The following is a 26,664-nucleotide window of genomic DNA, read 5'->3' as shown; positions in this document are numbered from 1 at the left end:
CATGTAACGTTTTGTTTTTTATGTGACGAAATCAACCTATGTTTATATATCATTATATGGTGTGTTTCCAATGAGTAGTAAAATCTGTTCATTGTCTTTTAAGTATTACTCCCGAGTGGATGTACTGAGAACGTTTTGTTTGCATTTACAAAAATAAATTAACAGATTCAGATACTGATTACTTAATCAGTAAAAAGTCTATAATGCAATATTCGTGTTATTAGTAAAGTTTACCAAAATTATAAGTCTCTATAGGTATTAATCATATATAAAAATATTATATACTTACTAACAAAAAATATGAGGGGACTTTTGGTTCGCAAAATGGAATTTGGTGGAATTGGAATCCATCAAATGAATTAGACTGAGTTACCGTTTGGTACGCATACATGATTGGACAGAATTGGACATGAGTGGATGAGACATGACTGTACATAACAAATATTTGTATGTATTTGGTACGATTAAGACTAGACGGGACGGAACTCAACAATTGTCCCCGAAAGTTATTTGATGATTTTAAATATTATATAATAGTTATAATTAACACGAATATGTAAATAATTAAAGAATTTGATTTATAAATATATTTACACACTTTTCATATAAATAAATACATGCATATATAATGATACCAAATTTGAATTAAAATTTTGATATAATTGATGGTAGTAGTCGTGGTGGTGGGTAGTGGTGGTGCATGTGGTGTTGGTTATGGAGGTAGAGGCAGTAGTGGTTGGTGGACAACGATGGTTGTGGAGGACGTGAAGATGGTGGATTGTGATGGTGGTGGCGATTGACAACGGTAGAGGATGTAGCTATGGCCGATGTAGTGAAGGTGGTGATGGTGGAGGTGAGGTGGCAATGGACGGTGGTGGTCGATGGTGGTTGTAGAGGTCGTGGAGGAGGTTGTTGCGAGGAGGAGTTAGAGGTGGCCAACGATGGTAATGGTGGTGGCAATGGACGGTGATGGTGATGGTGGTTGTAGAGGTGGCAATAGACAGTGGTGGTCAATAGTCGACGATGGTTGTGGAGGTCATGGAGGAGGTTGTTGCGGTAGAGGAGGAGTTGGAGGTGGCCAACGATGGTAGTTTCAGTGACAATGGATGGTGGTGGTCGGTGTGTGATGGTGGTTGTAGAGGTGGCAATGGACGGTGGTAATCGGTGGCCATCGATGGTTGTGGAGGTAGTGGAGGAGGTTGATATGTAGAGGAGGAGTTGGAGGTGGCCAAAGAAGGTAGTAGTGCTGGCAATTGACGATGGTGGTCGATGGTCGATTGTGGTAGAGGTGGCGATGGTTGTGGAGGCGTTGAGGATATTGTTGTAGTGGAAGAGGAGGTGAAGATGGCCGATGGTAATCACCGGTTGTGGTGGCGACAACTAGCGCTGATGACCATTAAAATAAATACCATATTAGGGTTCTATATCAAACTAGGGTAGATTAGTAATATTTTAGTTTTTGTCTCATTCTTGTACCATCTTCTTATACCTATTTTGGTGAAACAAGAAAAAACTTCTTTTGTCTCATGCTGCCCCACATTGTCCTAGTTCTTGTCCATGTCACATGTGGTGCCAAACGTGGGACAATGAGTTCTTGTTCTGTCACATGTTGTACCAAACGTGAGACAGTGAGCTTTTTCCCTCCTTTCTTGTCCCCTCCCATGTACCTACGCATCCTGAAGAAATTGGAATGGAATGTGACCACACGTTGGTTGATAGGAATTGAAATGAAATATCTCAAAATAATTGGAATCTCTATCTTTGTTTGGGGGTGGCTGGGGGTGGGATGAGGTGTAGATGACGTGGTTAGGGTATGAAGGGGTTGGGGGTAGCAGCTGTGACAACGACAATAGGGACATGGTGGTGGGAGGTTGGGGTAGGGTAAATGGGGTTGGGTGGCAATTGTGACACGATAATAGCGTTTGGGTTGGGGTTGGGTGGTGGACGTGAGAGTGAAAATAGGGTGGTTGACGGCTACAACAACGGACAATAATGGTGTGATGGCGGGATAAGGGTAAAGTAGGGGTGGACGGGGGGGTTAAATTGGATGCAAACATTATTTTTGCCTGTTTAAAACCAACTTTTAATATCTGTTATATTTGACAAAGAATGAAATTCAATTTATTCACTTTTGTCAAGGAATGATAAATCTTTAATCCAAAGAAATTTAAAAGAATCTTATATTTTTAATATGTGAATCAAAATAAAGAATTAGAATTTACGATAAATTATTTCAATTCCCTTAAAATCCTTTGAATTCAAATACTTCCAAGTAGGGATGGTGATTTGCCCCGACCCGGTGGGGAACCCGGTTCACCCGACCCGAACGGGGACGGGGATTACCCGCTAAAACGGGTCCCGGGGACGGGGCCGGGGATCCCCGGTAGACTCAAACCGGGGACGGGGCAGGGGACGGGGGATGTTACTCAAACCGGGGCCAGGGTCGGGGCCGGGGATTGCCGGCATAATCAAACTAAAGCATATTTTTTACCGGGGATTGACCGGGGTTTGACCGAAAATTGCTAGAATTTGACCGGGGACGGGATGATAATCCCCGTACCCGCCGGGGACCGGGGCCGAGGCCGGTATTACAAACCGGGGCCGGGGCCGGGGATTACAAAACCCGCCCCATCCCCGCCCCGTTGCCATGCCTACTTTCAAGGGTGAAACATTTCTTATATAAAAGCCCAATATATGTCTTAAACGGGCCAGCCCATTAAAAGAGCAGCCCAATAGTAGAAGCTGAGTTCAGCGTCAGGGAATTGTGGAAATGGCGCAAAATGTGCAGAAGCCTCCGACTCTCACTCTCTCTCTCTCTCTCCTTTGACACACATACAAAGGCACAGACGCAAAAATGGCGTCGTTGGCACCGACTCTTTCTTGTACAATTTCCCGCCTAAATCTTTTGGCAGAATTATCACATAATCATCACCGTACAATCAGATTTTTCAGAACGTTATCATCAAAATCAAGACCACAAAAATCGTTCTATCCTCGTAGATCATTCAAGTCTTCATTTTCGTCGGCCAATTTTGAGTCTACTAGTTCGATTTGTTCGAAAGCCCTCGGTTCGAACCCCGTTTTCAATGATAATCTGGTCGTTCTGGGAATCGAGACAAGCTGCGACGACACTGCGGCAGCTGTTGTAAGTAAAGCAATCTTACATAAAAACAAGCACGAGCTGGTTTTATACATTGAAATACTTTTTAACGAAGAATGTTGTTCTTATTTTGTGTTTGGTGTTGGTTTCAGGTTAGAAGTAATGGTGAAATCCTCAGCCAAGTTGTATCTTCTCAGGTAAAAAGTTTATAGGTAATCATGAATTATTGCCTGTTGCTTACTTCTTACTAGGAGTTAAGAGATGGTATAATTTATGTGTTCATTCACTTTTGGGTTTTGCTTCAGTTTTTAACAGTATGAATCAAATTGGTATTTGCTTTAGATGTTTGTTGTAAAGTTGATAAGCCTATCGTTGAACTACTAGAAGAAGCATAAAATAGAAATATTTTGTAGTCAACGAAACTAAAGATACAAGGGTTAATCTTGCATTTGAGAAGTTATAAGCCAAATTTTCACCATAGGAAGTGGGTTTTTTCTTGCAATGAAGGAACTATAAACTGAACAAGTAGGTGTAGGAAGAGCCATAGCTATGGCAAAGTTTTATTAGTTAAAAGAGAAGATTACAACCTAAGGTGAGACCACAACCAACAAGTATGTTCACTCAACTTTCTAGGATAGGGCCAAGAGGTCAAGACAGAGTGCACTACACCAGTAAACTACTACCAAAAATATGGTTGGAACAAAACTCCAAATTATAGAACTAGCTACCGACAACCTTATTAAGCAAATAGGAAATAAAAACACACCCAAGTGCTGAAACACTAACAAATTCATGGGGCAACTCCAAATATTGTAGCTCACAATCTTCACTCCCATCACTCTTTGGCTGCCCTCCGTTAACCAATCTTTGATCTTCATCATTCTTAAGCCTGAGAGGTATCTTCCACAGGTCTGCGCCTTCTTAGTAAACTCCATATGATTGAGGGAAAAGCCCAGGAGTTTCAGTCTTACTACTCGTTGAATCACTTGCACGACAGCATCTGCTGATCCTCGGTCCATCTTGAACAAATCGGTGTTGTGCTCTTGCCAAAGTTAATAAATTGGCGCTGCAAACACCAAATGGCCTACAATGTTACATGCAGATTTGTTCCAGCCGTGGCTTGTAGACGACCTACAACGTCTTCCCACTCATCCGAGACATTGTCCAATTTGACTAATCTCTTCAGCTTTCTCCAAATAGAGAAAGCATACTTAAAGAAAAGATGGCCATGTGAATAGAGTTGTATCTCGCACAAGGGGCATACATATTTTGGGGAACTTGCTTTAGAAATGGATCATGTCCTGGGTATTAAGTCTCTTTCCTTGCGCAAGCCACAATATGAAGGCACACCGGGGAATCAGGAATGCATTGACTAAACCAAACGAACTCGTACCTGGGTGCCTTTTCACTCTCAACATGCATAATATGCCACAACCCATCGACTGAGTTGGAAACGAGGTGCCCTTGAGGGTTTCTTTGTAAGATATGATCCTGCATGTCACTAGCAAGGTGGGAAGGCTGGGTATTACTTGAGGGGTATGCCTAAGGGCTTCATGCATATCGAACCAATCTTGAGGCCACTTCTCCTTTCCACTACCAAAGGCATCTCTGACCTTATCCTCCAAGGTGAAACTAGCCTGGTGGATTTGCCTCTTAGTGAAGAGAGCACAACGTGGGCCCATATGATGCTAATTGTCAATCTAGCTGATGTTGACTCTCTGCTTCACACCTTGTGGATGGCATAGGCACTTAAGATTCCCGCAACTTCACAAGTTTACGCCAACTACAAATACCGCATGTAACAACAAAAAAACATTCTTAAACTACAAGGACTTGTTATGTAAAGGTAAAGGAAGTGAAGGGTTCGAGCTTAAAATTGTAATTGAATAACCATGGAACTCTAAGAGACATGAAACCTCCGGCCATTAATCATGGCTTATTGTTTCATATTATGTGAAACCGCCGGTGGCTTAGTATAAAATGGGAGTTTGTAGCTTTATGTGAAGTTTGGGTCAAGGAGAACTATTGTGAGAAAAGGCGACGGTGGACGCTGTAATGAGAGTTGACAGTGCTCTACATCGTAGCTAGTTTGGCACCAATCGGTAAGTGTTTAATACCTTTCATCGCTAAGTTATGTTTACTAGAAAATCCTACTAGTTGTCCGATTATTCGGGTAGGTTTCCGTAGGGCAACGGTGGCCAACAATCACAGCTAGCACCTCTGCTGTTCGTCTCAATGGTAATTTCCATGGCACCGGGGTATCAAACCATGACCCTCGTTTCAGTTCTAAAAGATAGAACCTACAGTTCGTGTTGGTGTCGGTCAATATATATATATATATATATATATATATGATGGGGTGACCGATATTTCGCCACTGTAATGAATCGAGTGTTTTAGAACTTGTTATGACGAAAGAGTCTTAGGCGATATATATATATTACTTAGCTCTTGTTGGTTTTGTGAATTGAACCTTTGAACATATGAAAGAAAGGAAGAAAAGAAAAAAAAAATATAAGCAGTAGGTATCTATATGAAATCGAATGGAAGATGAATTGGTATGTAAGCTAAGATAGAATGACTATATATATACACACACACACACATGTATGCATGTATACATATATATGTACGTGTACAATATATGGATGTACATGTTAAACCAAAGTCGTAAGTAAAGATGTCGGCTCATGGATCGTTAAAGTAAATAGTGTCAAGGGAACCACTCGACTATCTCGGATTATCGTAGGTTTTGATGTCGTAAAATTATGGCCTTGAATTTGTAGGGGAGACGCTAGCCACTTCAAAGATCGGTTTGGGCTACGACATGTATTATGAGTTACACGTGATTTATTTTTTAAAATGGTTGCATGCCTTATTTATAATTATATACAAGCTTGATTGAAGTTTCTCGAGATTTTTTATATGCTATATATGCATGAAAAGTTCGATATTTTTATAATATGTGTTTTGAGTACTTGTGTGTCAATGGGGATGTACTACGGTATAATTTAGTAAAGACGAGCATGTTTTGTAAGCTTGTCTACGCCGTAAGTGCGGACATGCTGTGTGAGTTCGCCAGGTAATGTTGTGTGAGGTAGACATCTCCCATGACGCCGTTGCTTTGTGATGTAGACACGCACTATAATATCTTTATTTTGTGAAAAGTATTATTCTCATCAAGGCATGCTAAATTTATGAAGCTTCGTGAAAATTGTTTATTGTAAAAGTTGTTTTTTGTGCATGAAAACCGTGGATTCACTGGGCTGAGGCTCACCCAAAACTGTTTTAACTTTTTCACCTAGGCGGCTATTAAACTGGAAAGAAAATTTGGATAAAGAGAGGTATAAGGGTTAGCACCAAAGAAGGATATGTGCAGATCAAGGCGTTGTTATATAGAACAAAGTTATGTTCCTCAAGATTGTAATTTTAGATGGTGATATAAATTGTAAGATTAGAAATTTTATTTCCGCTGCAATGTAAGTATTTGATCTGGAGATACTAGTTTTGTTATATTTAAGTATTCGAAATATTAGGGATGTTACACCGCATGTTGGGATTGAGACATCGCAAAAATTCCTCCATTTAGCCGATAAGTATGTATCCACTGACGACTGCACCCATAGTGAATCCTTCCTAGTCGGAATACTCCATAGATGAGTTAACAAGAGAGACATATTCCATTTGGTTAGGCTCTTTATGCCTAAGCCCCCATGCCTCGTAGATAATCAAATGAATTTCTACAAGGCTTTCACCCTTCCTGATTTCATGTCCCCTTGGCACCATAAGAACCCAAACATAATTTCCTCAACTTGTTTGATAGAAGCAACTGGCAAATTGAAGGCAAATGCCTAATAAATATGCATGGAGTAGAGCACACAGGCAATGAGTTGAAGTGTCCTGCAAAAGAGAAGAATTTGTTTTTCTAATTGCGGATCCCGTTCTTCACTTTCTCAACAAGGATCTTGCGTCATCATGAGTCAAGGCCGTCCATATGAGGGGGAGCCCAACGTATCTAACAAGCAACTTGCCTTCTTCAAATGGTAGGATACGGAGTATAGCACTCTTAACTGATTGATGAACATTGCAAAAAAACCTTTTTACTGCTAGGTATGAGGACCTTATATGCTCGTGAATTCATCACGTAGATTACACTTTGTTTTTATATGTTTGTAGTGTACAAGGAGTATATAGGTTTTTGACTTATGGATTAGAAGGAGCTATAACGTATCTACTCTTTTTAATAACTTGGCTCAGACATGACCACAAAAAGGAGTCCCATATATAAGGAGCTAGGGGAATCACAACAGTGTTGATCTTGGGAATTGCTGTGTTTCATCATGAGGAATATGAGGTTTCTAATGGGATTTTCGTCTTCAATTAGTTATGTGTTCTATTAACCATGTTGGATAGAACATGCTGAGTTAAATCTTCTTCTAGTAAAACTGGCTTGATTTGGATTGGGAAATCGTAGGGATTTTAGAAAATCCTTGGGGAGGTAAGATCATTAGTAGCTTATGAGATAGTTATTTTTTTTTTCAAATCTCATAGATCCATTAAGTTCCTTGAAGGTTTGGAGGGCGTAACAAAATGTAGTTACAGGATGGAACCTAAGAAATGGGCAATGTTCCATGGGTACTTTGATATTGCTTTCCTACCTGCCAGTTATTATATATGTTACCGAATTGAAGAAGATAAATCAAGAAACAGGCAAACATGTTTACAAGTGTACTGGTAATTCTAATTCCTAAAACCAAGAAATCATGGAGAGAGATCTTGAAATTATATGGCCCCACCATCGCCTAAGTGTGTGCCATCACCCTAATCCACTCCTTGGGTTCTTTGTGCTACATATGTTGCAACACCTTGTTTTTCGAGCAATTGGAGATACCTTTCACAAAATGTGAAGTGTTATTTTTTATCACATGCACCTAATATTCTAATGTATGTTCATGAAGGCAGATCTGCTTGCACGGTATGGAGGAGTAGCTCCTAAAATGGCAGAAGAAGCTCATTCCCAGGTGATTGATCAGGTATGAATCTACTAAATTGCCTTTATCTTCTATTTTATTATATTTTCTTTTGTAAGTACGTAACTTATTGAAATCTTCAATGTCATCAATGAAGTTCATTTTTTCAAAATTTCAGATACAAACACCAGAAAATAGTGTTTCTTACCCCAGTTACTCAATGGCTGTGGGTGGTACTATTTTCTACATAGACACATAACATGGTATTGGAGAGACGGGGACTATACCTGACCCTTGGTGCAAGAAGGATGGACATAGACCTTAACCTTTATACAAGTGGAAAGAAATAAATGGCACAGAAATGCAAAATATAGAGGGAAGCGTATGCTTAACCGTTGATATTTTCTTCCTAAAACTAGCAAAACCATGAATATACTGATGAAATAGCTCCAAGCCATTCTTACGCATAATTTGAGCAAAACACTGCTGTAGCAGAATCTGGGCCCCAAGTAACAAATCTGTTGTTCAACATGCTAGTTTTGCTACATCACATGCATCATTAATAGTTTCTAACTGTATGATCTACAGATGCACCATTAAGTTGTATCATAAAAATGCCTTATGCAGTTTAGCAGAAAGAAAGAGTCACCATCAATATTCTAACCAGTTTAGTGGTTATTTGTGATGTTCAGTTTTTTAAGAATCAGATGTAACAAATGTAAATGATTATAAACTCTGTTATCTCTTGTAAGCTTTTAGGTGGTACAGGATGCACTTGATAATGCTAACTTGACTGAGGCAGATCTTTCTGCAGTTGCAGTTACTATTGGTCCTGGGCTAAGCCTGTGTCTACGAGGTACAGCTGATTTTTTGTTGTAATTGTTGCTTTGTCATCTAATGGTGCTTGACTTGCATGATTTGGATATATAACAATATTGCAATAGTGTAATTGTTAGATAATCTGTAGTTCTCACTGATTAGCCTAATTATTATAATTTCTAACCACAACCATTTCTATATTTACACAGTGAGAAGTGTTGAGGTTCTCTCTTTAAACTCTTACAGCCGAACATTAGATAATCAAACCTCTCTTTCAAAAGTGTACCATATGCTACACATCTCCATGGAGGGAGCTTATGAGATCTTTCTCAACAAGGTGAAAATATCAAGAACATACTGGATGTTTATTATTTCCTACAACATTCGAGAGGTGGTACTCTCCATGTATATTACAATTCTTTAATACCACTACACTACTCTCTTATAGTCTTCACTAACACTCCATGCTAATTTCATAGTTGAAAACACCACTCTACCCCTGATTTTTCTTCTCCCTGAATATGTGAAACATATTCCAGATGCATCGGCAGAATAATGCTTATGTCATAGTTATATTATGCCTGATGTTAGTAGTTTGTCAAATGCAAGTATTTGAATTGCTGCTTGGGATGTCGTTGGTAGCGTCAAATATTTATCATCAAGTCTCACTTTATTTTCTTTTTTCTGGTGGAATATGTTGTTTAAGTTTGATTAGAAGACAAGGTCCTGATACCTATTTTCAATGTGATTGTAGTTGGAGTGCAGAAAGCTCGAAAAATTGCTGCTAGTTACCAGTTGCCTATTGTTGGTGTGCATCACATGGAAGCTCATGCTTTAATAGCTAGGTACATTGTATTAATAAATTTCCCAATGTTGAAGATGAGATCAAATAATTCAAACTCTATGTCCCAAACGATTTAAGTGTCACAAAGGATTTGATTCTTATATCTATTGATTAGATTTGTTTGCTTTTCTGTTGATCGGCTTTTTTGGGTTTTGACTGTTTTTTTGTTAATTCCATATATGACTCAAGTGGAAAGTCTAGTTTCTGTGACTGTTTCATAATGAAGTTAGTTTTAGTTCTCCTGTTTTCATATAATGCTTAAGCTACTCTTTTATTTCCCATATTTGTATAATGCTTGAGCTTTTTTGAATTGAGGCACTACTCTCTATCTATATGGGATATGAGGATAGAAATTTTGACCTACACAATGGAAGAATGGTGTCAAACATAGATATTTAGACCTAGAAGTCTCATGTTTGTTGGTCACAACATCTTCATAACATGCCACATGCCACATGCCACGTCGATTAGGTCTGAGTGTTAAAAAATTCAGTCATATAGTCTTGTTACAGCTACTGATTTTGGTTTTGGAGTCAAGATTCCTTGTTACTTCAATCCCTTAATAGTGAAATTACATTGGATGGCCTGAACCCACTTTATAACCCCCCCTAGGAATTTGTTAGTTTCCTGCCGTAGTTTAGTGAAGTTATAATTGTGATTAATTTGGTTTGATAGAATTCCATGCATGGGAACATTCCAGGAAAGGTAAGACCACTTGTTTGGGTTCTGGGGAAGTATGTACGTTTGCCTTTATATGTTGCACTTTTGTTATACATGCTGTTATTAACGAACAATATGGTACACCTTTGAGGATACCAAGATGTCTTATATCATTATAATCAACATGGTTATTATGTCCAAGTGTCAAATGCAAATCTTTTAAGTTACTAATTAACAAGGGGTCACTTTGTTTACCTTTTTATTTCCACTATGCTTTTTGCAACTTTTTGGTGAAGTTGGTGGGTGGTATGATAGTTATAATGTAAAAGTAACCTGGATCCACCTGCTTAGAAAGCAAAACAGAAAAACATGCAGGAAAAAAGTGGTATACAAATTGACCCTTCTTGTCTTTGTTCTAATAATTATGTGTTTGCTACTTTAGAAACAACTAAACTTTTTACTAGGATGATTCTGGCTGCTCCACTTTCACCACCAGGATTGCCACTCCACCCTGTAATTCCATTAGCTTCCAGTCAAATAGTTAGTTCACTTTTTAGAGATTTTTAAATTAAATAATTTTAAACGTTTTACAAGTAAAACATCCTCATCATTTTCTTCTCAATGTTTCACAATCCTTTGCATTGCTTCTTTCTTGAAAGCTAGCCCAGTGTTCTTATAATTGACGACTAATAGACCCCATCAATTACTGGTGTTTCCCTATTGTCTAACTCAATCATTGTCAATAAGAATTATTAACTTGACATGCTATGCTTCTTGTACATTCTTTTGGGTGCTCAAAAGGTACATGAAATTATTATTTTCTCTTCTTGTAGGTTGTGTGAAAGAGATTTGCAGTTTCCTTTCATGGCTCTTCTTATCTCAGGTATAATCAAGTACAAATCACATTACACTGTTGCAATTGCAACCGATTAAATCCTATCGTGTTTGTATTTGGATTGTTAACCAACACCGTTTCAATTGAAACCATCCAAATTACAGTAAAATGTGTTAGATAAAGGTTAAATGAAAAGAAATATTGTGTACTTAATGATTCAGCCTCGTGAAATGGAACAATCCTGTAAAAACATCCACCGTTGGGCATTTCACTTCATATGAATCTTATAGTTCTGGATATCAACGCCAAACAGAAATAGAAAATGAACTCTTATATTGAGAGAGATTTGTATGCTACTATGCTAGTATCATAAGCAGTTTAGGGATTGCTATTTGTGTACAGCAATATTTCAGATTCTCATTATACTTTCTATCACTTAACTCAGTATTCAACTACCCTAAATTGGCATGTTGTACATTCTAAAGAATTACTCCCTCCATCCCAAAATAAGTGTCCACAATTGAATTGGCACAAAATTTTAGGCATGCCTAATTATTACACTTTTTGGTTAACCAAATGACATCTTTACCCTTATTTAATTTTTCTCTCTTCACAACTCTTAAATATTTGTGCATTAATTAAGGGTAAATTTGAGAATTTGGTTATTTACTTTTGAAAGTGGACACTTATTTTGGGACAAATACAAATAGAAATGTGGACACTTATTTTGGGACGGAGGGAGTATAACAATTAAATACAGTGGATTATTTGTCCTCGCATTAGATCATTATGTGTGACTTTGATCCAAGGTTCTCATATATTCCTGATCCCTTGAGTTGAAATATACAAACAAGAAATGGAGCATCTGAATGAAGATCTACCTTATATTACCATGCCTCCGAGACCCTCATCCGTGATAGCCTTGAAAATGTAAGTACAACCACTCGATTGTCCACTTCTAATAAACGTAATTGACCCAATTCTAGATCATCTTCTGGGCTTTAAGAAAGCTATAGTAAAGGCAGATTACAGGAAGAGCACAGTCAGTCTTCTTCATAAGTTCCCTCCCCTCTTAACCGAGACTCGGGTTAAGCTCCGTCTCAGAACCTTGTGGGGTTAGGAGTAAAGCATCCCATAAAGATAAATAAGTAATATAAAACAATAATCAATTCAGAAATCTCATATTACTCTATCCCATGTAGAGTGCAGGGAGTGGGAGTTTGCACGAGGTAGAATTTCCTGGTTTTCCTGTTCAATTTAATGATAAGATGTTAAATTATTTTGGGAACTAAAAGAGGTTAGCTATTTTAATTTAAGTTGTATGGTGCCGTTGGAGATTATCGTCCAGGCCTGTTTTGACTGTCAACATTTTGTTCTACATCATCTCTCCTAAATCTTTGAAAATATGTAGGTTGTTCAACCAAGGTGAGGTATGTGGGTATGTGATAAGAAATTTAATGCATCCATGTCATGTGTTTCTTATTTGCACATAACATTTTGTTTGTTGCAGTTTGCCAATCATGTTATTCAACAAGGTTTACTTTGTTTGCATAGATGGGTTTATGATGATGAAACTAGAAGCTTTTTCATTCTGAAGATCATTCTATATCTCCATGAGTTAAAAATTGTTAATATAAGAGGCACTTGACATTGTTAGAGACCTGAATCATATATCATTGCTCAACTTAAGCCTCTACTTACTTTCTCGTGCTTTATTTTGCTTCTTAGGAGGACATAACCTTCTAGTTCTTGCACATGATCTTGGCCATTACTTACAACTTGGGACCACTATCGATGATGCAATAGGTGAGGCATATGACAAGACCGCAAAGTGGCTTGGCCTTGATTTGAGGAGGAGTGGGGGGGCAGCCATTGAGGAGCTTGCTCGACGGGGTGATGCTGAATCTATAAATTTATCTGTAAGTTATGTTTGGGAGGAGCATGTATAGTATGTACATCATAACTTAGGATTTATTTGCATAATTGTGTTTGTGCTTTCTTTGATTCAGGTTCCAATGAAACAACATAAAGATTGCAACTTCTCATATGCTGGTCTAAAGACTCAAGTGAGGCTTGCAATTGAATCCAAAAATATGTATGCAATTTATTTCAAAAACAATCATCATGACTTGTCATAATTCTCTTTATGTGTGGCGTGTCTTCTGAATTTGCAAAGCTTTTTCTTGCTTTGAGGATTTCTTGTTTTACTTCTTATACAAACAAACACGAAAAATGTTCTGGAGGTAATTAATACGGCTTGTAGATGGGGGAGCTTTATTGAATGGTTCAGCCATATCTATGTATCTTCACTTTTCAGTTTTGTTTTCTTTATGCATGTTTTGAGGTGCATTCATGCACTAATTTCCTAAAATGATTGTTAATAAATACAATGTATAATTGTATTATGTAATGTAGAAAATCGATATATGTTTTGTTACTGCTGTTACTTCATACTTCTAAGTTGCAAGCATAAAATATCTTCGAGCTATTCTTTCTTTAGGCCCTTCACTTTTTCATGTCATTGGATACATTCATTTGCAACCTCATAGGGGGACAAAATAAGTCTTTATCTTGTGTTATAAATTGATTACATTTATCTGATCAAGCCCTCTGGGCTGTATAAATCGGCCTACTTAAGATGTAGTTTCTAAGTTAATACACCATTCATCACTTTTTATTTCCTGGCATCTAGTTACTTCCTTTTACAGTCTATTTATTCACCCTAAACTAATATGAAACTAACCATCAATCATTCATGAGAAAAACATAATGTTATGGAAGTGCAGAATAGCTGTTTATGTTTCTTCTTTTTTCCATAAATTATTAAATCACACTATCTTCCTTGCAGTGATGCTGGGATCCCCTTCTCTTCTGCAAGTATTGAAGAGCAAGGCCTACGAGCTGATATTGCTGCCTCTTTTCAGGTGACAAATAAGATGCATATCACTGCAAATAGTAAACCTCATTGCTTACGTTTCTTACATGCTCCATGCTTTCATCATTTTCTATCCTCCACCATTTACCTTTCATGCAGAGGGTTGCTGTATTGCATCTAGAAGAACGGTGTGAACGAGCTATTCAATGGGCATTAGAGATTGAGCCGTCAATTAAACATTTGGTATTTTTTTGCAGTTTAGTTTTCTCAGATTATTTGACTGAAGTCAGTCACTAGTAGCTGGAATTCTGGCAAGATGTTTAGTTTAGTTGTATGGTATATCATTGAACCAAATTGTATTGATCCTGCTTCCTGCAGGTCGTTTCAGGAGGTGTTGCCTCAAATCAGTATGTGAGGGCTCGGCTCCATGAAGTTGTTGCAAAGAACTCCCTTCAACTCGTTTGCCCTCCTCCAAGTCTTTGCACTGATAATGGTATCTTATTTTCTACTATACAAGTCTAAGGCCATGCTTGGAGACCATACACAAGCTTATTTTTTGAGCTTATTGAAAAAGACCCGTTTCATTTGCCATAAGCTAGCTTTTTGAAAAGCTACTTCTAGTAGCATTTGATTAAGCTCCAGGGACTTTTTCCAAATATTTTTCCTATCATCCCCCTTATGTTTTTTCCAATTAAATTTTCAACATATCCTTTTAGGCTATTTTACATTGTCATCGACCTTATCAACTAGTTTTTACCAAATATGACTAGTTTATCAACTAGCTTATTAGCTAACAACTAGTTTTTATGTCAAAAACTTATCAGCTAGTTTGCCTAACATAGCCCAAGTGTGTCCAATGCAATAGATAATCTGATGCTATGGTCTTGTGACATATGGATATAGTAGTTGATCAAAACCCTCCAAGCATGTGTAGACTAGAGTCTATAAAACACTTGAAATGGCATATCATCGTATTTGGATTCTTTGTCATTTCAAAAATGCCAAAAGATCACTGTTCTTCAAGAAAAATGAGCAATCTTTGACAAACAGGTGCCAAATATGATATTTTTTCTTGCATTTATGTTTCCATTATTTGCCCAAAATGGTTCATTAATGCGAGTTTTTCTTTGTTCTATCTTCACTAAAAAGATGGTTAGGTTGAATTGAAAAGACATGTAAAATGGTCTAAGAAGTTGATCTTCACACATGGCTAACAATAGAAAAAGATTGGCGAAATTGCATGAAAATGCAATGTACTTTGATTCAATTTTTATTTTATGTTACATACCTTCAAAACCTTCATTTTGGTATCTTAGATTTGACATCTAAACATTTAGATATCTGGTTTATATCTGAGATCGCATGAAAATGCAAGGTACATTGGTTCAGTTACTTTGGTCTAAATGATTGAGAGACCACATATGAGGTAACAAAATGAAGGTTTGGAAGTACATGTATTTTGCTTAAGAAGATTTTAAGTTTTAGAATATTTCCTTGACGTTCAACTCGGGGTTTATAATTGCCTTTGACAAGTTAATTATTTATACAATTTTTCTCCGTTGTTCGTTCTACATTTTTATGGTCTCTCATCTTCATTTCTCCTTGCATCAAGAAACTGGCCTTAGAATTACATCTTTATTTCTTCACCCACCATATAAATGGCACCGAAAAAGGTGAAAATGTTAAATTTTCTTTCTCTTGTAGGTGTAATGATTGCTTGGACCGGCATCGAGAACTTTCGCTTGGGAAGATTCGATCCTCCGCCACCTGCTATTGAACCTGAGGACTGTCAGGTTTGCCATTTTCCTCGTCTTTCCCCCTTCTACTATTGGCTACACAACAACTTTGTTAACTAGTTTGGATACATATCCTTTTTACAGTAAATTAGCAAGTGAGCAAAACCATTTTTTTAAGTATATAATATTTAGAGTAAATTATGATTTTTGTTCTTGTAGTTTGTTGAAATTTGTGATATTCGTCTTTGAGGTTTAGAAATTACGGTTTTCGTTCTTATGATTCACAATTTATTGTTGTTTTGATCCATGTGGATTACAAGTCTTTACTGTTTTGGTCCCTTGTAATTAAATGTAGGAATTAGTCCAGGGATGAAAAGAGCAATAAATGCAAACCATAGGGACGAAAATCACAATTTCTAACCACAGTGATGAAAACCGTAATTTACTCTAATATTTATATACGGCACGCACACAAATCATCTTTAGTGAGGTTTGAACAGGAGACTATGATTTACCAGTAACCCAGATACCGCTGGACCAATGACCCTTTGGTGCAAAACTGAAATATTGGTAGTTATCTAGGTGTAGCATGATTACTGAATTTATTTTAGGATTTTCGGTTGATTTTAGGATGATTTGTCCTTTGTATTGTAAATAGAGTGTCGAATTTATGGAGGGATTGATCTCTAAACTATTCCTTGTGTCTACCACATGACAATTTTGCCTTTCAATGAAAATTGCAACATTATCTGTAGGTAAAATGGTTGTCAAATACCTAAAATACCCTTCAACAAAGACAAATACGAGAATTGTGGATCAAAATCAAGTTATTGTTTATGATTTGTGTAAAATGCAGGTTGATTTGAGGCCAAGGTGGCCGTTGGGAGAGGAATACGGTAGAGGAAGAAGTGTAGCTCGGTCAATGAGAACGGCTCGGATCCATCCATCGCTTACTTCACTTACCCAAGCTTCTCGACACTAACATTCATAATCACCACAAGCCCGCTCGGGTTTGTATTATTGCTTGCGCCATTTCGGAAAAGAACAGGAAATTGTTTTGTTTACAAATGAACCCATATTAAACGAGTCTTTTGTAACATTTATAGCTTTATAAAACAAACTCTATCTTGGAACATAAAATAAGAGTTATTGTATTTATCTTGAAACAACCAAAATAAAAATTATTTTTTATTTTAGCATTAAAAACAAAAACAGCTAACCAATATAAATAAAATGTTCAAAATGCTAATATGATGTGTTCGAACACATCATATTAGCTTTGTAGTTTAACTGGTGAGACTATTCCTTAAATATAAACGAAAAAATTCACTATTTTATGTGATTTCTGATTGACGCAAGAAAACTGTATGAACTAGATTCAAAGCTCCAAACGAGCATGGGCTTTCTTCTATGCTTGTGTTCAAATAATACGTCTTATTAGACTAAAGTTTCATTTCTAAAAACGAAATGTTGTTGAATTCTTGATTTTATATACTAAATCAAATACCTCAGAGCTCTAAAACGTTTTTCTTTGATTTCTTTCATGAAAAAGTTCAGTAAATAAAATGTTAGAATATGATTAAAACCAGAAATCATATATGATTTACATGATAGTCGTGGCAATTAGAATACAATGCCTAACATCAATCAACCTGTAAAGATTCAACTCATTGCTTTTACGGCGAATGTCCCTTATGCCTAACGGTGTCAGTCTTTTCACTATTTGACGGAAGAAATTATTATTTGAGAAGTTCAAAAACTTCCATTATCAATAAAATGTACCTCAGAAATAATCATATTGTAAGCATTGTTTTTCTGGAATCAAGGATGTGTTCTTTTTAAAATCATAAAAAATTGTTGTGTTCTCTTCATACGCAAAAAAATGTTGGATTTTTCGTCAATATATTAAATATGATTGCATTTTTTTATTAAAAAAGTAATTTGAAAATACTTTTAACTATCCTTTTCCCTTTTCTGTGAGTCCAATATAACGTGTTCTTATGGAATCATTTTTTTAACAAGTTACATTCCCGTGGTTGCATTTTCTTTACGAATTGGGTCATTATGTTTGTAATTTTTTTTAACGAGTTCGGTTCTTGATTAAATAAACAACCTAGGTTCCTGTTACATTAAAGACTCGTTAAAATTTTAAAATAAGTACAAGCACGGATGAAAATATATTACCATAAAGATTCTAATAAATTATTCTTTGCCATAGAGATTTTCCCATTGTTATTTGTAAAGAATCGAATGCATTATGTTTTTCAAGCTGAATTATATTGGGGTAAATTGGTTATTTTTTATATTCAAACTATTATCTATATCTATTTATACTATATTATAAAGCATTTGACAAAAACTCTTAAAAATCACTTTTTATGCGTAAAGTACTGTTTATTAATGCATATTACTTAAAACTCAAGATTACAAGTAGATTGTGCGTAAGTACAACTTATTAAAACTCCATATCTGAATTCGTCTAACTAACTGCAGATAAACATAATAAAATACAGGATATACATCTCATTTTGAATATAAAAAATCTAAAATATAATTAAGATAATCATTGAGTTCTAACATAATATTTAATTTTTATATTTATAAAATGTTATATTATTAAAGCAAAAATAATTTATTTCGTTATTAAACTTAAAGTTAAATGATAATAAAAAAAATAAATTAAAGAAATTACAAAAAAAATAGAACTTTTAAATAGTTGATTTGATATTAACATAAATATATTTTTTTTCAAAATTTTATGATATATTCAAATTTATATTTTATTCAAAAATAAAATCATTATTGCTTTTTTTAAAAACACATAAATTCGTATTATAACATCGACAGAGACAAATAATAAAATAGAACATTAAAATCTAGATGTGTCTCGCTGCATTGTGCGAGTATTCTTCTAGTACTATTATAAATCATTTGACAAAAACTTTTAAAAACCACTTTTTATGCATAAAGTACTGTTTATTAATGCATGTTACTTAAAATTCAATATTACAAGTAGATTGTGCGTAATTACAACTTATTAAATTTTCATATATGAATTCGTGTAACTAACTGCAGATAAACATAATCAAATACAAGATAAATTTCTCATTTTAAATATAAAATATAATTAAAATAATAATTGAGTCATAACAGAATACTTAATTATTATCCTTATAAAATGCTAAATTAAATTATAAAAAAATGAGAGAAAAACTGAGAACTTGTAAATAGTTGATTTGATATTAACATTGATATATTTTTTTTCAAAGTATGTTTATATTTTATTAAAAAATAAAATCATCATTGTTTTTTAAAAACAAATAAAATCATATTATAATATTGACAGAAACAAAAAATAAAATAAAATATTAAAATCTAGATATATCTCATTGTATTGTTCGAGTAACTTCTGGTTTAATATAATAGTTAAACTATAGCTTGTAAAAACAATCTATCAATATTAACGGGATTAACAGAAAACGAAATTTTTTGAAGTATTTGTCACCGATTAAAATACGGATCTTTTCTGGGTTGGTAGGATGCCGGGGGTTGGTGAAGGAAGCGATATTCTAAAGCCGCCACCCAACTTCCCACCACGACCACCACCACCACCCTCTTCCTCCTCCACCAATTCAACCTTCCGTCTCGACGCTGAATATTTTTCTACCCACTACTGCTACTGCGTGATTGTGTGTGTAAAGCTCAGAGAAAAACAATGGCGGTTCACGTTACCAACATAGCCAAGAACCTACAAACAGCCAATTTTACTCCCAATCTCACCAAAACACACAACCCCGCTTCCAAATCATCACCATTATCTTTTGTATCATTTGGATCGAAATTCAAAAATCCATTGATTCAAATCTCTGTTTCTTCCAATCAAAACCTCGGGAGAAACTCACTTACGATTTCAGCTTCTGTTGCCAGCACCGAGAAGCCGTCCACGCCGCCGGAGATTGTGTTGCAACCCATCAAAGAGATATCCGGAACCGTTCATTTGCCAGGATCCAAGTCTCTCTCTAATCGGATTCTTCTCCTTGCTGCCCTTTCTGAGGTATCACCATCACCATCACTATCGTGTCATGATTATATTTTATTCCATTCACTGTTGCTTTCATGCTTCATGAAATTAAAAGGGATTTTGACAGGTCAAACAAATTATGTTTTAAATTCATATTTGATAAAATTTTGACCGAAATTTGCTTAACTAAATCAATGCTTTTGCATTGGCCAATAGACCTTATAACAAGGATAACATTTATGTTAATTTGCAACAATTAATCGTGTATCTTGCACCAAAAAAAGGTGTTAGGTTGGACATCCGAAGCAAAATAATGTAGCTCTTTTTCTGTGATGGAGCATTTGGTTTTCCGTTTTCAGATGTATTTCTATCATGGGTATTTCTGCAGTCGGTATGAAGTTTGAACTTTTTTGGGATCATTTGTTAGATAAATTGTTTATGTGTAGGTGTTCAACTACTTCTTGATATGGGTACTAAAGAGATAGGTTTATATCCATGGTTGACATATTTACGGTATGGTAGTATATCATTAGAAAATGTTAGATTTTAGTTATTGGTTTTGCATTTTGTGAGAGATTATGTGGAACCCCCAGATTACTCTCTAAAAGGGTCCTTCGGATTCTAACACGCCTCTCCAATGGAAGCTAGACGGGCACAAATTGTCTTAGAATGTAGGGAGGGTGCTTGAGTGTGAGGGGGCTAGACGAGTAAGACTGCCCTACAATGTCTAGAGTGGTAGACCTTGGCTCTGCTACCATGTGAAATTATGTGGAACCCTCAAATTACTCTCCAAAAGATCCCTTGAGGAGAGAGGGAAGGTTTCAACATATATAGAGGTGAAATAGTCCAAGTCTAGGACTAGCCCATATGGGACTCTTCACATTTTTGAATAGCCTTAACATGAGGAAAGAAAAGATATTTATTCATCACCTATCGTTGCATAGTACATGGTTAGGTATTGATAGTTGTTTTGGCCTTTAGAAATCCTCAAAGCTTAAATCAATTTAGAACATGCATTTCTATATTGTGTATCTGCTTTTGTCTTAATCGAATGTATTTTGTCTTCTCGTATCACTTATTTGATCATTGATTTTTTAGATGGTGTTTCTGTCATTGGATTGTCTTTTATTTAGAGTTCAACCATTTGTTACAGTGGGAATTTGTTGATTTTTCGCTTCATTTGTGGTTTTGATAATAGATTAGCTCTAAATTGACTTACCATTTTGTTGAAGTGTGCATGCATGAACACTTCTATTGATGAAATATGGGAATAGTCTATGTTACTTCTCAATATTTTCATTTATATTTCTTATTGTGGAAATTTTGTATGTCCCACCTGTTTTATGAACATCATCATCAATTCATCATCAACGATTCATCTATCTTAAACTAGATGAGATAGTATAAAGTATTAAGGTTTAAAGCTTCAACCTGAATGACATAACTTCCAAATAGTTAAAGATATCATTCCTAACTAGTTCCTCATAATCCCTTCATTCTTTTGCAATATTGATCCCGAATAATGAAAGATATCATTCCTAACTACTTCCTCTCTGATAAGCTTACTATTTCTTTTCTTCCCTTATCAACACCATCATTATCGCACTTCAGGTATTCTATTTATCCAACTTGATTCTAATGCCTTAGATTCCAAAGTGTTACTTCATACCATGAACTTTTCATCAAATCTTTTGCCTAGTCTCATTAATCAAACAAGGTATTATAAGCGAATAGCATATTGTGAACAAGTAAAAGGACTGCATGTGAAGAAAAGAAAATCTAGTCAAAGAATTGTATTCATTTTCTTTTGCTTGCATGCTGGTTGGTAGCCAACAAAAGAGGGGATCAATGGCACCTATCTACAAAAAACAATTCAAAATTCTCACCTTTTCGAGGGTAAAAGACACTGACAATTTAAAAGGTAATTTTGCGGACAATTTGAAAAGTTCTAAATTAGACATATCTTGTGTTGATGAATAAACAAAGTTCTACGATGATTGTTGTGTATTTCAAAGGTCTTTTTCTTGCTTAGATGTTTATCTACACGTGTAGAGACACCTTGTGTTGGTTTGTATATTAGTTATGCAGTGTAGCTCGTTCCTACTTTCCAACCCTTTTTTAATAGCTATTATATTTGGATAAGTATTTAAATTAAAACATATCTTTTAAAAGGGGCTTTCAAACCTTGAAATCATGAACTTTCTTGCACTGTTTCTAGGCTCCCCCTGAATAAATTTTCCAGCTCCGCCCCTGTGCATGGAGTAACACACCGAAATTTTTACATTTGAGTACAATTCACCATCTTTGTTCTAAAAAAATGCACCCTTTAACTTTTATGGTATAATAGACTACTTTTCTTCCAAAAACCTGACCCTTACAAGATAACCGGATTTTGCAACGTTAAATTCCGTCAAGAAGGTTGATTGAACATTGTATTATTTGTTTTCCACATATTTCATTTCACTTGTCTTATATTCCTTGTGGTGAACTACAAGTTTTCTTACGGGAGATTAAATTATTCTTGCGACATCTTTTAACCCTTCCATTCTTTTTATCATAATTCATGACCCCTTAGGGTAGAAGCAAGTTTTGTAGATCCTACCCTCAGACCCTACCTCTGTGTTGGATATATTGGATTTGTTTGGTTTGGTTTGTTATTTATATCATGAACCTGACCTAACAATTCTGTGCCGATTTGAATTATTTTTTTCAGGGGACTACTGTTATTGACAATTTATTGAACAGTGATGATGTTCATTACATGCTTGGAGCTTTAAAAACTCTAGGATTACATGTTGACGAAAATGGTGCAACTAAAAGAGCAATTGTGGAAGGTTGTGGCGGTGTGTTTCCGGTGGGTAGAGAAGCCAAGGATGAAATTGAGCTTTTCCTTGGAAATGCAGGAACAGCTATGCGTCCGTTGACTGCCGCCGTTACTGCTGCTGGTGGAAATTCGAGGTCTTTTAAATTATTATCTCTTTGTTTAAAGAACTGTAAGATTTTACTTGGCAACCATAAGATTTGAATGAATTCTTTTGAATGTTTTTCGACAGAATCTTGAAATTGCATATAATTCTAAGATGAATACATCAAATAGGGATGTTTACGTGTTATATTTTTGTCAAAATGTCATATCCAGTACACCCGTTGGATGTAGAAAATAGATGACCCAGATTCAAATGTAACCGCATCTATAATTGTTGATTTAGTTTTCGCAAAATGTAACCATCTCTATTATTCACAATTGCTGGATTAGAATAGATGAAGGTTTAGATAGGTTCCCTTGTTCTCCCTTTTTTAGTGTTCTTTCTTCTGAACCATTCATCTGAGGAACACCCTTTTTTTGGGAAAAACCCCCCAAAAAATGAAACTCTGAGGAACACCCTGGTAACCATTCGTCTGGACGGTATATACATTTGCATACAAGTAATTAATGTTATTTCTTGGTTTTTATGCATGTGTGTATGTTATGCACATGTGCATAACGGACAAATTGCTTACAAGTTACTTGTATGCACATGTGCATATTGTTCAGATGTACGGTTACTGGAGAGTTCTTTAGTTTTTCATTTTTTTGCGGTTTTCCCCTGAACTTGATCCTATATGTATATTAATATTAAGGATACGTACCTAATTTCTTAATGTTTATGAATATTTTTTTTCAGCTATATACTAGATGGTGTTCCTAGAATGAGAGAGAGGCCGATTGGTGATTTGGTCACTGGTCTTAAACAGCTGGGTGCAGACGTTGATTGTTTTCTTGGTACAAACTGCCCACCGGTTCGTGTTGTTGGAAGTGGAGGTCTTCCTGGTGGAAAGGTGACAACCATTTACCTTCCTTATATTAACTTCTAACGTTTTTTGGTTGAGTTTCAATAAATAATGACTTCCCTCCCCACCCCTTGCACACCCGAGGAACCCTGGTGCACCAGGTTCAGTGGTCCATTTTTCTGGAGCCTGATCTAGACCGCTCACCAGGGCCACTAGAGGTTTGCCTACTGTTAACTTCAGTATCCCATGGGATTAGTCAAGGTCTGCGCAAGCTAAACCAGACACCCACGGTTATAAAAAACTTCACTTTTAGGTAAATGAGGACAAACTTTTTTTATCCTTATATAACCTTCTCCATTTGACTCTACATTGCAGGTCAAACTCTCAGGATCTATTAGTAGTCAATACTTGACTGCTCTGCTCGTGGCAGCTCCCCTTGCACTTGGAGACGTAGAGATAGAAATTATAGATAAACTTATCTCTATACCATATGTAGAGATGACATTAAGGTTGATGGAACGGTTCGGTGTTTCTGTAGAACACAGTGATAGTTGGGACAAGTTTCTTATCCGAGGCGGTCAAAAGTACAAGTAAGTCTACTGTTACATGAAAGTAGCAATTCTTTTTTCTTATTGTAGATCATTTGACACGCTTTTTTGAAGTATATATAATTATACGGCAAAACTCATACATTTTGGGAGGTTGGGATATGCCTGTAACCCGGATACCGTTGGATCGATGACCCTTTGGTCATGACAAGATTTTTACAGTAACAGAATCGTTTCAGGTCGCCTGGAAATGCTTATGTAGAAGGTGATGCTTCAAGTGCAAGTTACTTCTTAGCTGGTGCCGCCATCACTGGGGGAACCATCACGGTGGAAGGTTGTGGGACAAGCAGTTTACAGGTACTACTAAAGAAAGATATGAATTTTGACTTTCATGTCAGAAATATGGTATTATAAAACACTGATTTGAATTGAATTTTATTGCAAATTTAGAAACTGAAAAGTTAAACAAGTATTTATTCTTTGGTTCAATGCAACTTAAGCATGTTTTGTTTGAATTTTTTTAATTCTTTCATGTTAATTTTGGAGTTGAAATTTACCTTATTGACCTCAAAAAGTCTAAAATATATCTATATACAGTTATATGGATGTGTTGTATGATTGTTTTTTCTTAATGAAGGGAGATGTAAAATTTGCTGAGGTACTTGGACAAATGGGTGCGGAAGTAACCTGGACGGAGAACTCCGTCACGGTGAAGGGCCCACCAAGGAATTCTTTCGGAAGGAAAAATTTGCGTCCTGTAGATGTGAACATGAACAAAATGCCGGATGTTGCCATGACTCTTGCTGTTGTTGCTCTTTATGCTGATGGTCCCACAACCATTAGAGACGGTATGATTTAGGTGTTGTTTGTTCGTTTTTTCATTATGCCCATGTGTGGATAAAGCTGAAATGTTGTTTGTTTGTTGTGCTAAATAAACTTTGAATGACACAAATGGCCATTTTTAACCCCCCCCCCCACACTCACCATTCCATTGCAGACAATCTTATTCCTTTAATCCAAAATATAATCACCACATCTAAATAGAGTGTAATGTATATATTTTTTGTCTATATGCCTTTGCTTCGACAATTAGATATACGTATCGATTTTTAAGGAAAACAAGGGATTTTTATGTCCCCACCTCGGTTCTCTAAATAGGAATCAATCATAACACGATCTTCATTTCCTATGATGTCTCTGTTGGAGTTCCACATCGGCTAGACTTGAATCACTTCTCCTCAATATATGTTGGAGCCTTCTTTCTTTCCTAAAGAGCTTTTTAGAGAGTAATCTAATGGGGTTCTAGACATCTTACATGGTATCAGAGCAAGTTCTACCACGCTACAGACTCAAAACACTCTGGGACAATTGGTGCCCGTCTAGCCTTCATCTGAGGGGGCGTGTTGGAGTCCACATCGGCTAGACTTGGATCACTTCTTCTAGTATATGTTGGAACTTCCTTTCTCTTCTCAAGGGCTCTTTTGGAGAGTAATCTGATGGGGTTTCACATATTCTCAGCCTCAAATGTAATGATCTTTCTTCTTATATTTGGCAGTGGCTAGCTGGAGAGTAAAAGAAACTGAAAGGATGATTGCCATTTGCACGGAACTAAGAAAGGTACAAGTAATTTGATACAGTATTTCTCTAAAAAAGTAGTCTTCTACCCTTCACTTGCTTCATGATAAAAGCTTTTGCCCTTGGAACTTCCCAGTTGGGAGCAACAGTCGAAGAAGGGCCCGATTACTGCGTGATCACTCCACCAGAAAAACTGAATGTGACAGAAATCGACACATACGATGATCACAGAATGGCCATGGCCTTCTCGCTTGCGGCCTGCACAGATGTTCCTGTCACCATCAAGGATCCTGGTTGCACCCGTAAGACCTTCCCGGACTACTTTGAAGTTCTTCAAAGATTCTCTAAGCATTGAACCAAATGCTTTAGCGTACGAAAATGGTTGAGTGTGAGTATACCATTCTACCCTTCACCTGCCATCTTTCTTCACTAGGGTTTCACTAAAACTAGATGTTTGCATGATTCAAGCATGTAATTTATCTTTTTTGTTTGAAATTGTAGCTTTTTTTTATAGAACTACAAAGCCTCTTTACCAGTTAAAGATGGAGTGTAATCTTGAATTTTATGCAAGATTTTGTTAGCAATGTATGATGCTTATTAATGCATAAAATTCAGGTTGTTATAATAAAAAGTGTTTTTGGATAGAGCCAAGAAGTGAATGGTTGAACTTGATGCCCAGATTTAGCTCATGGTGGCCTAAAATGGTGATCTTTTAGTGCTGAAAGTAAGTGACTTTTGTTGCTACCAAAAGTGGTTTATTTAATTGCAAATGTTCAAAAACCTGATGAGCATTTAAATCTTGTGTTTCTTGGGGCTTTATTGATGTTGATTACAAATTAAGAGTTGTGGTGTCTAAAAAGGTAAAAAGGCAACTTTGGAGGCATACACAAACCCATGAGCAATTTTGATT

General features: G+C 36.2%; 2 protein-coding genes across 3 annotated transcripts; both read left to right on the top strand.

The window, feature by feature from the left end:
* Positions 1-2,772: 2,772 nt before the first annotated feature.
* LOC112522934 (probable tRNA N6-adenosine threonylcarbamoyltransferase, mitochondrial) lies at positions 2,773-16,998 on the top strand. 2 transcript variants are annotated; one of them, XM_025132285.1, is made up of 13 exons: positions 2,773-3,145; positions 3,253-3,297; positions 8,059-8,133; positions 8,830-8,926; positions 9,644-9,734; positions 11,227-11,276; positions 13,035-13,147; positions 13,238-13,323; positions 14,077-14,152; positions 14,263-14,346; positions 14,482-14,596; positions 15,808-15,896; positions 16,696-16,998. In XM_025132285.1, exons 1-13 carry the CDS (start codon positions 2,855-2,857, stop codon positions 16,819-16,821), a joined length of 1,338 nt encoding a protein of 445 aa, XP_024988053.1. In that variant the 5' UTR covers positions 2,773-2,854; the 3' UTR covers positions 16,822-16,998. The 2 variants fall into 2 exon arrangements, with proteins under 2 accessions (XP_024988053.1, XP_024988052.1); XM_025132284.1 differs by having other exon boundaries at positions 12,957-13,147.
* A 2,388-nt stretch (positions 16,999-19,386) lies between these two features.
* On the top strand, positions 19,387-26,336 carry LOC112523381 (3-phosphoshikimate 1-carboxyvinyltransferase 2). Its single transcript, XM_025132967.1, has 8 exons — positions 19,387-19,893; positions 22,574-22,818; positions 23,526-23,679; positions 24,007-24,221; positions 24,419-24,536; positions 24,817-25,027; positions 25,735-25,796; positions 25,891-26,336. Exons 1-8 carry the CDS (start codon positions 19,555-19,557, stop codon positions 26,107-26,109), a joined length of 1,563 nt encoding a protein of 520 aa, XP_024988735.1. The 5' UTR covers positions 19,387-19,554; the 3' UTR covers positions 26,110-26,336.
* Positions 26,337-26,664: the final 328 nt, after the last annotated feature.

Source organism: Cynara cardunculus (assembly GCF_001531365.2).
Source record: "Cynara cardunculus var. scolymus isolate 2C chromosome LG 12, CcrdV1, whole genome shotgun sequence".
Taxonomy (NCBI): domain Eukaryota; kingdom Viridiplantae; phylum Streptophyta; class Magnoliopsida; order Asterales; family Asteraceae; genus Cynara; species Cynara cardunculus.
This window is presented reverse-complemented; position numbering and strand designations above follow the sequence as displayed.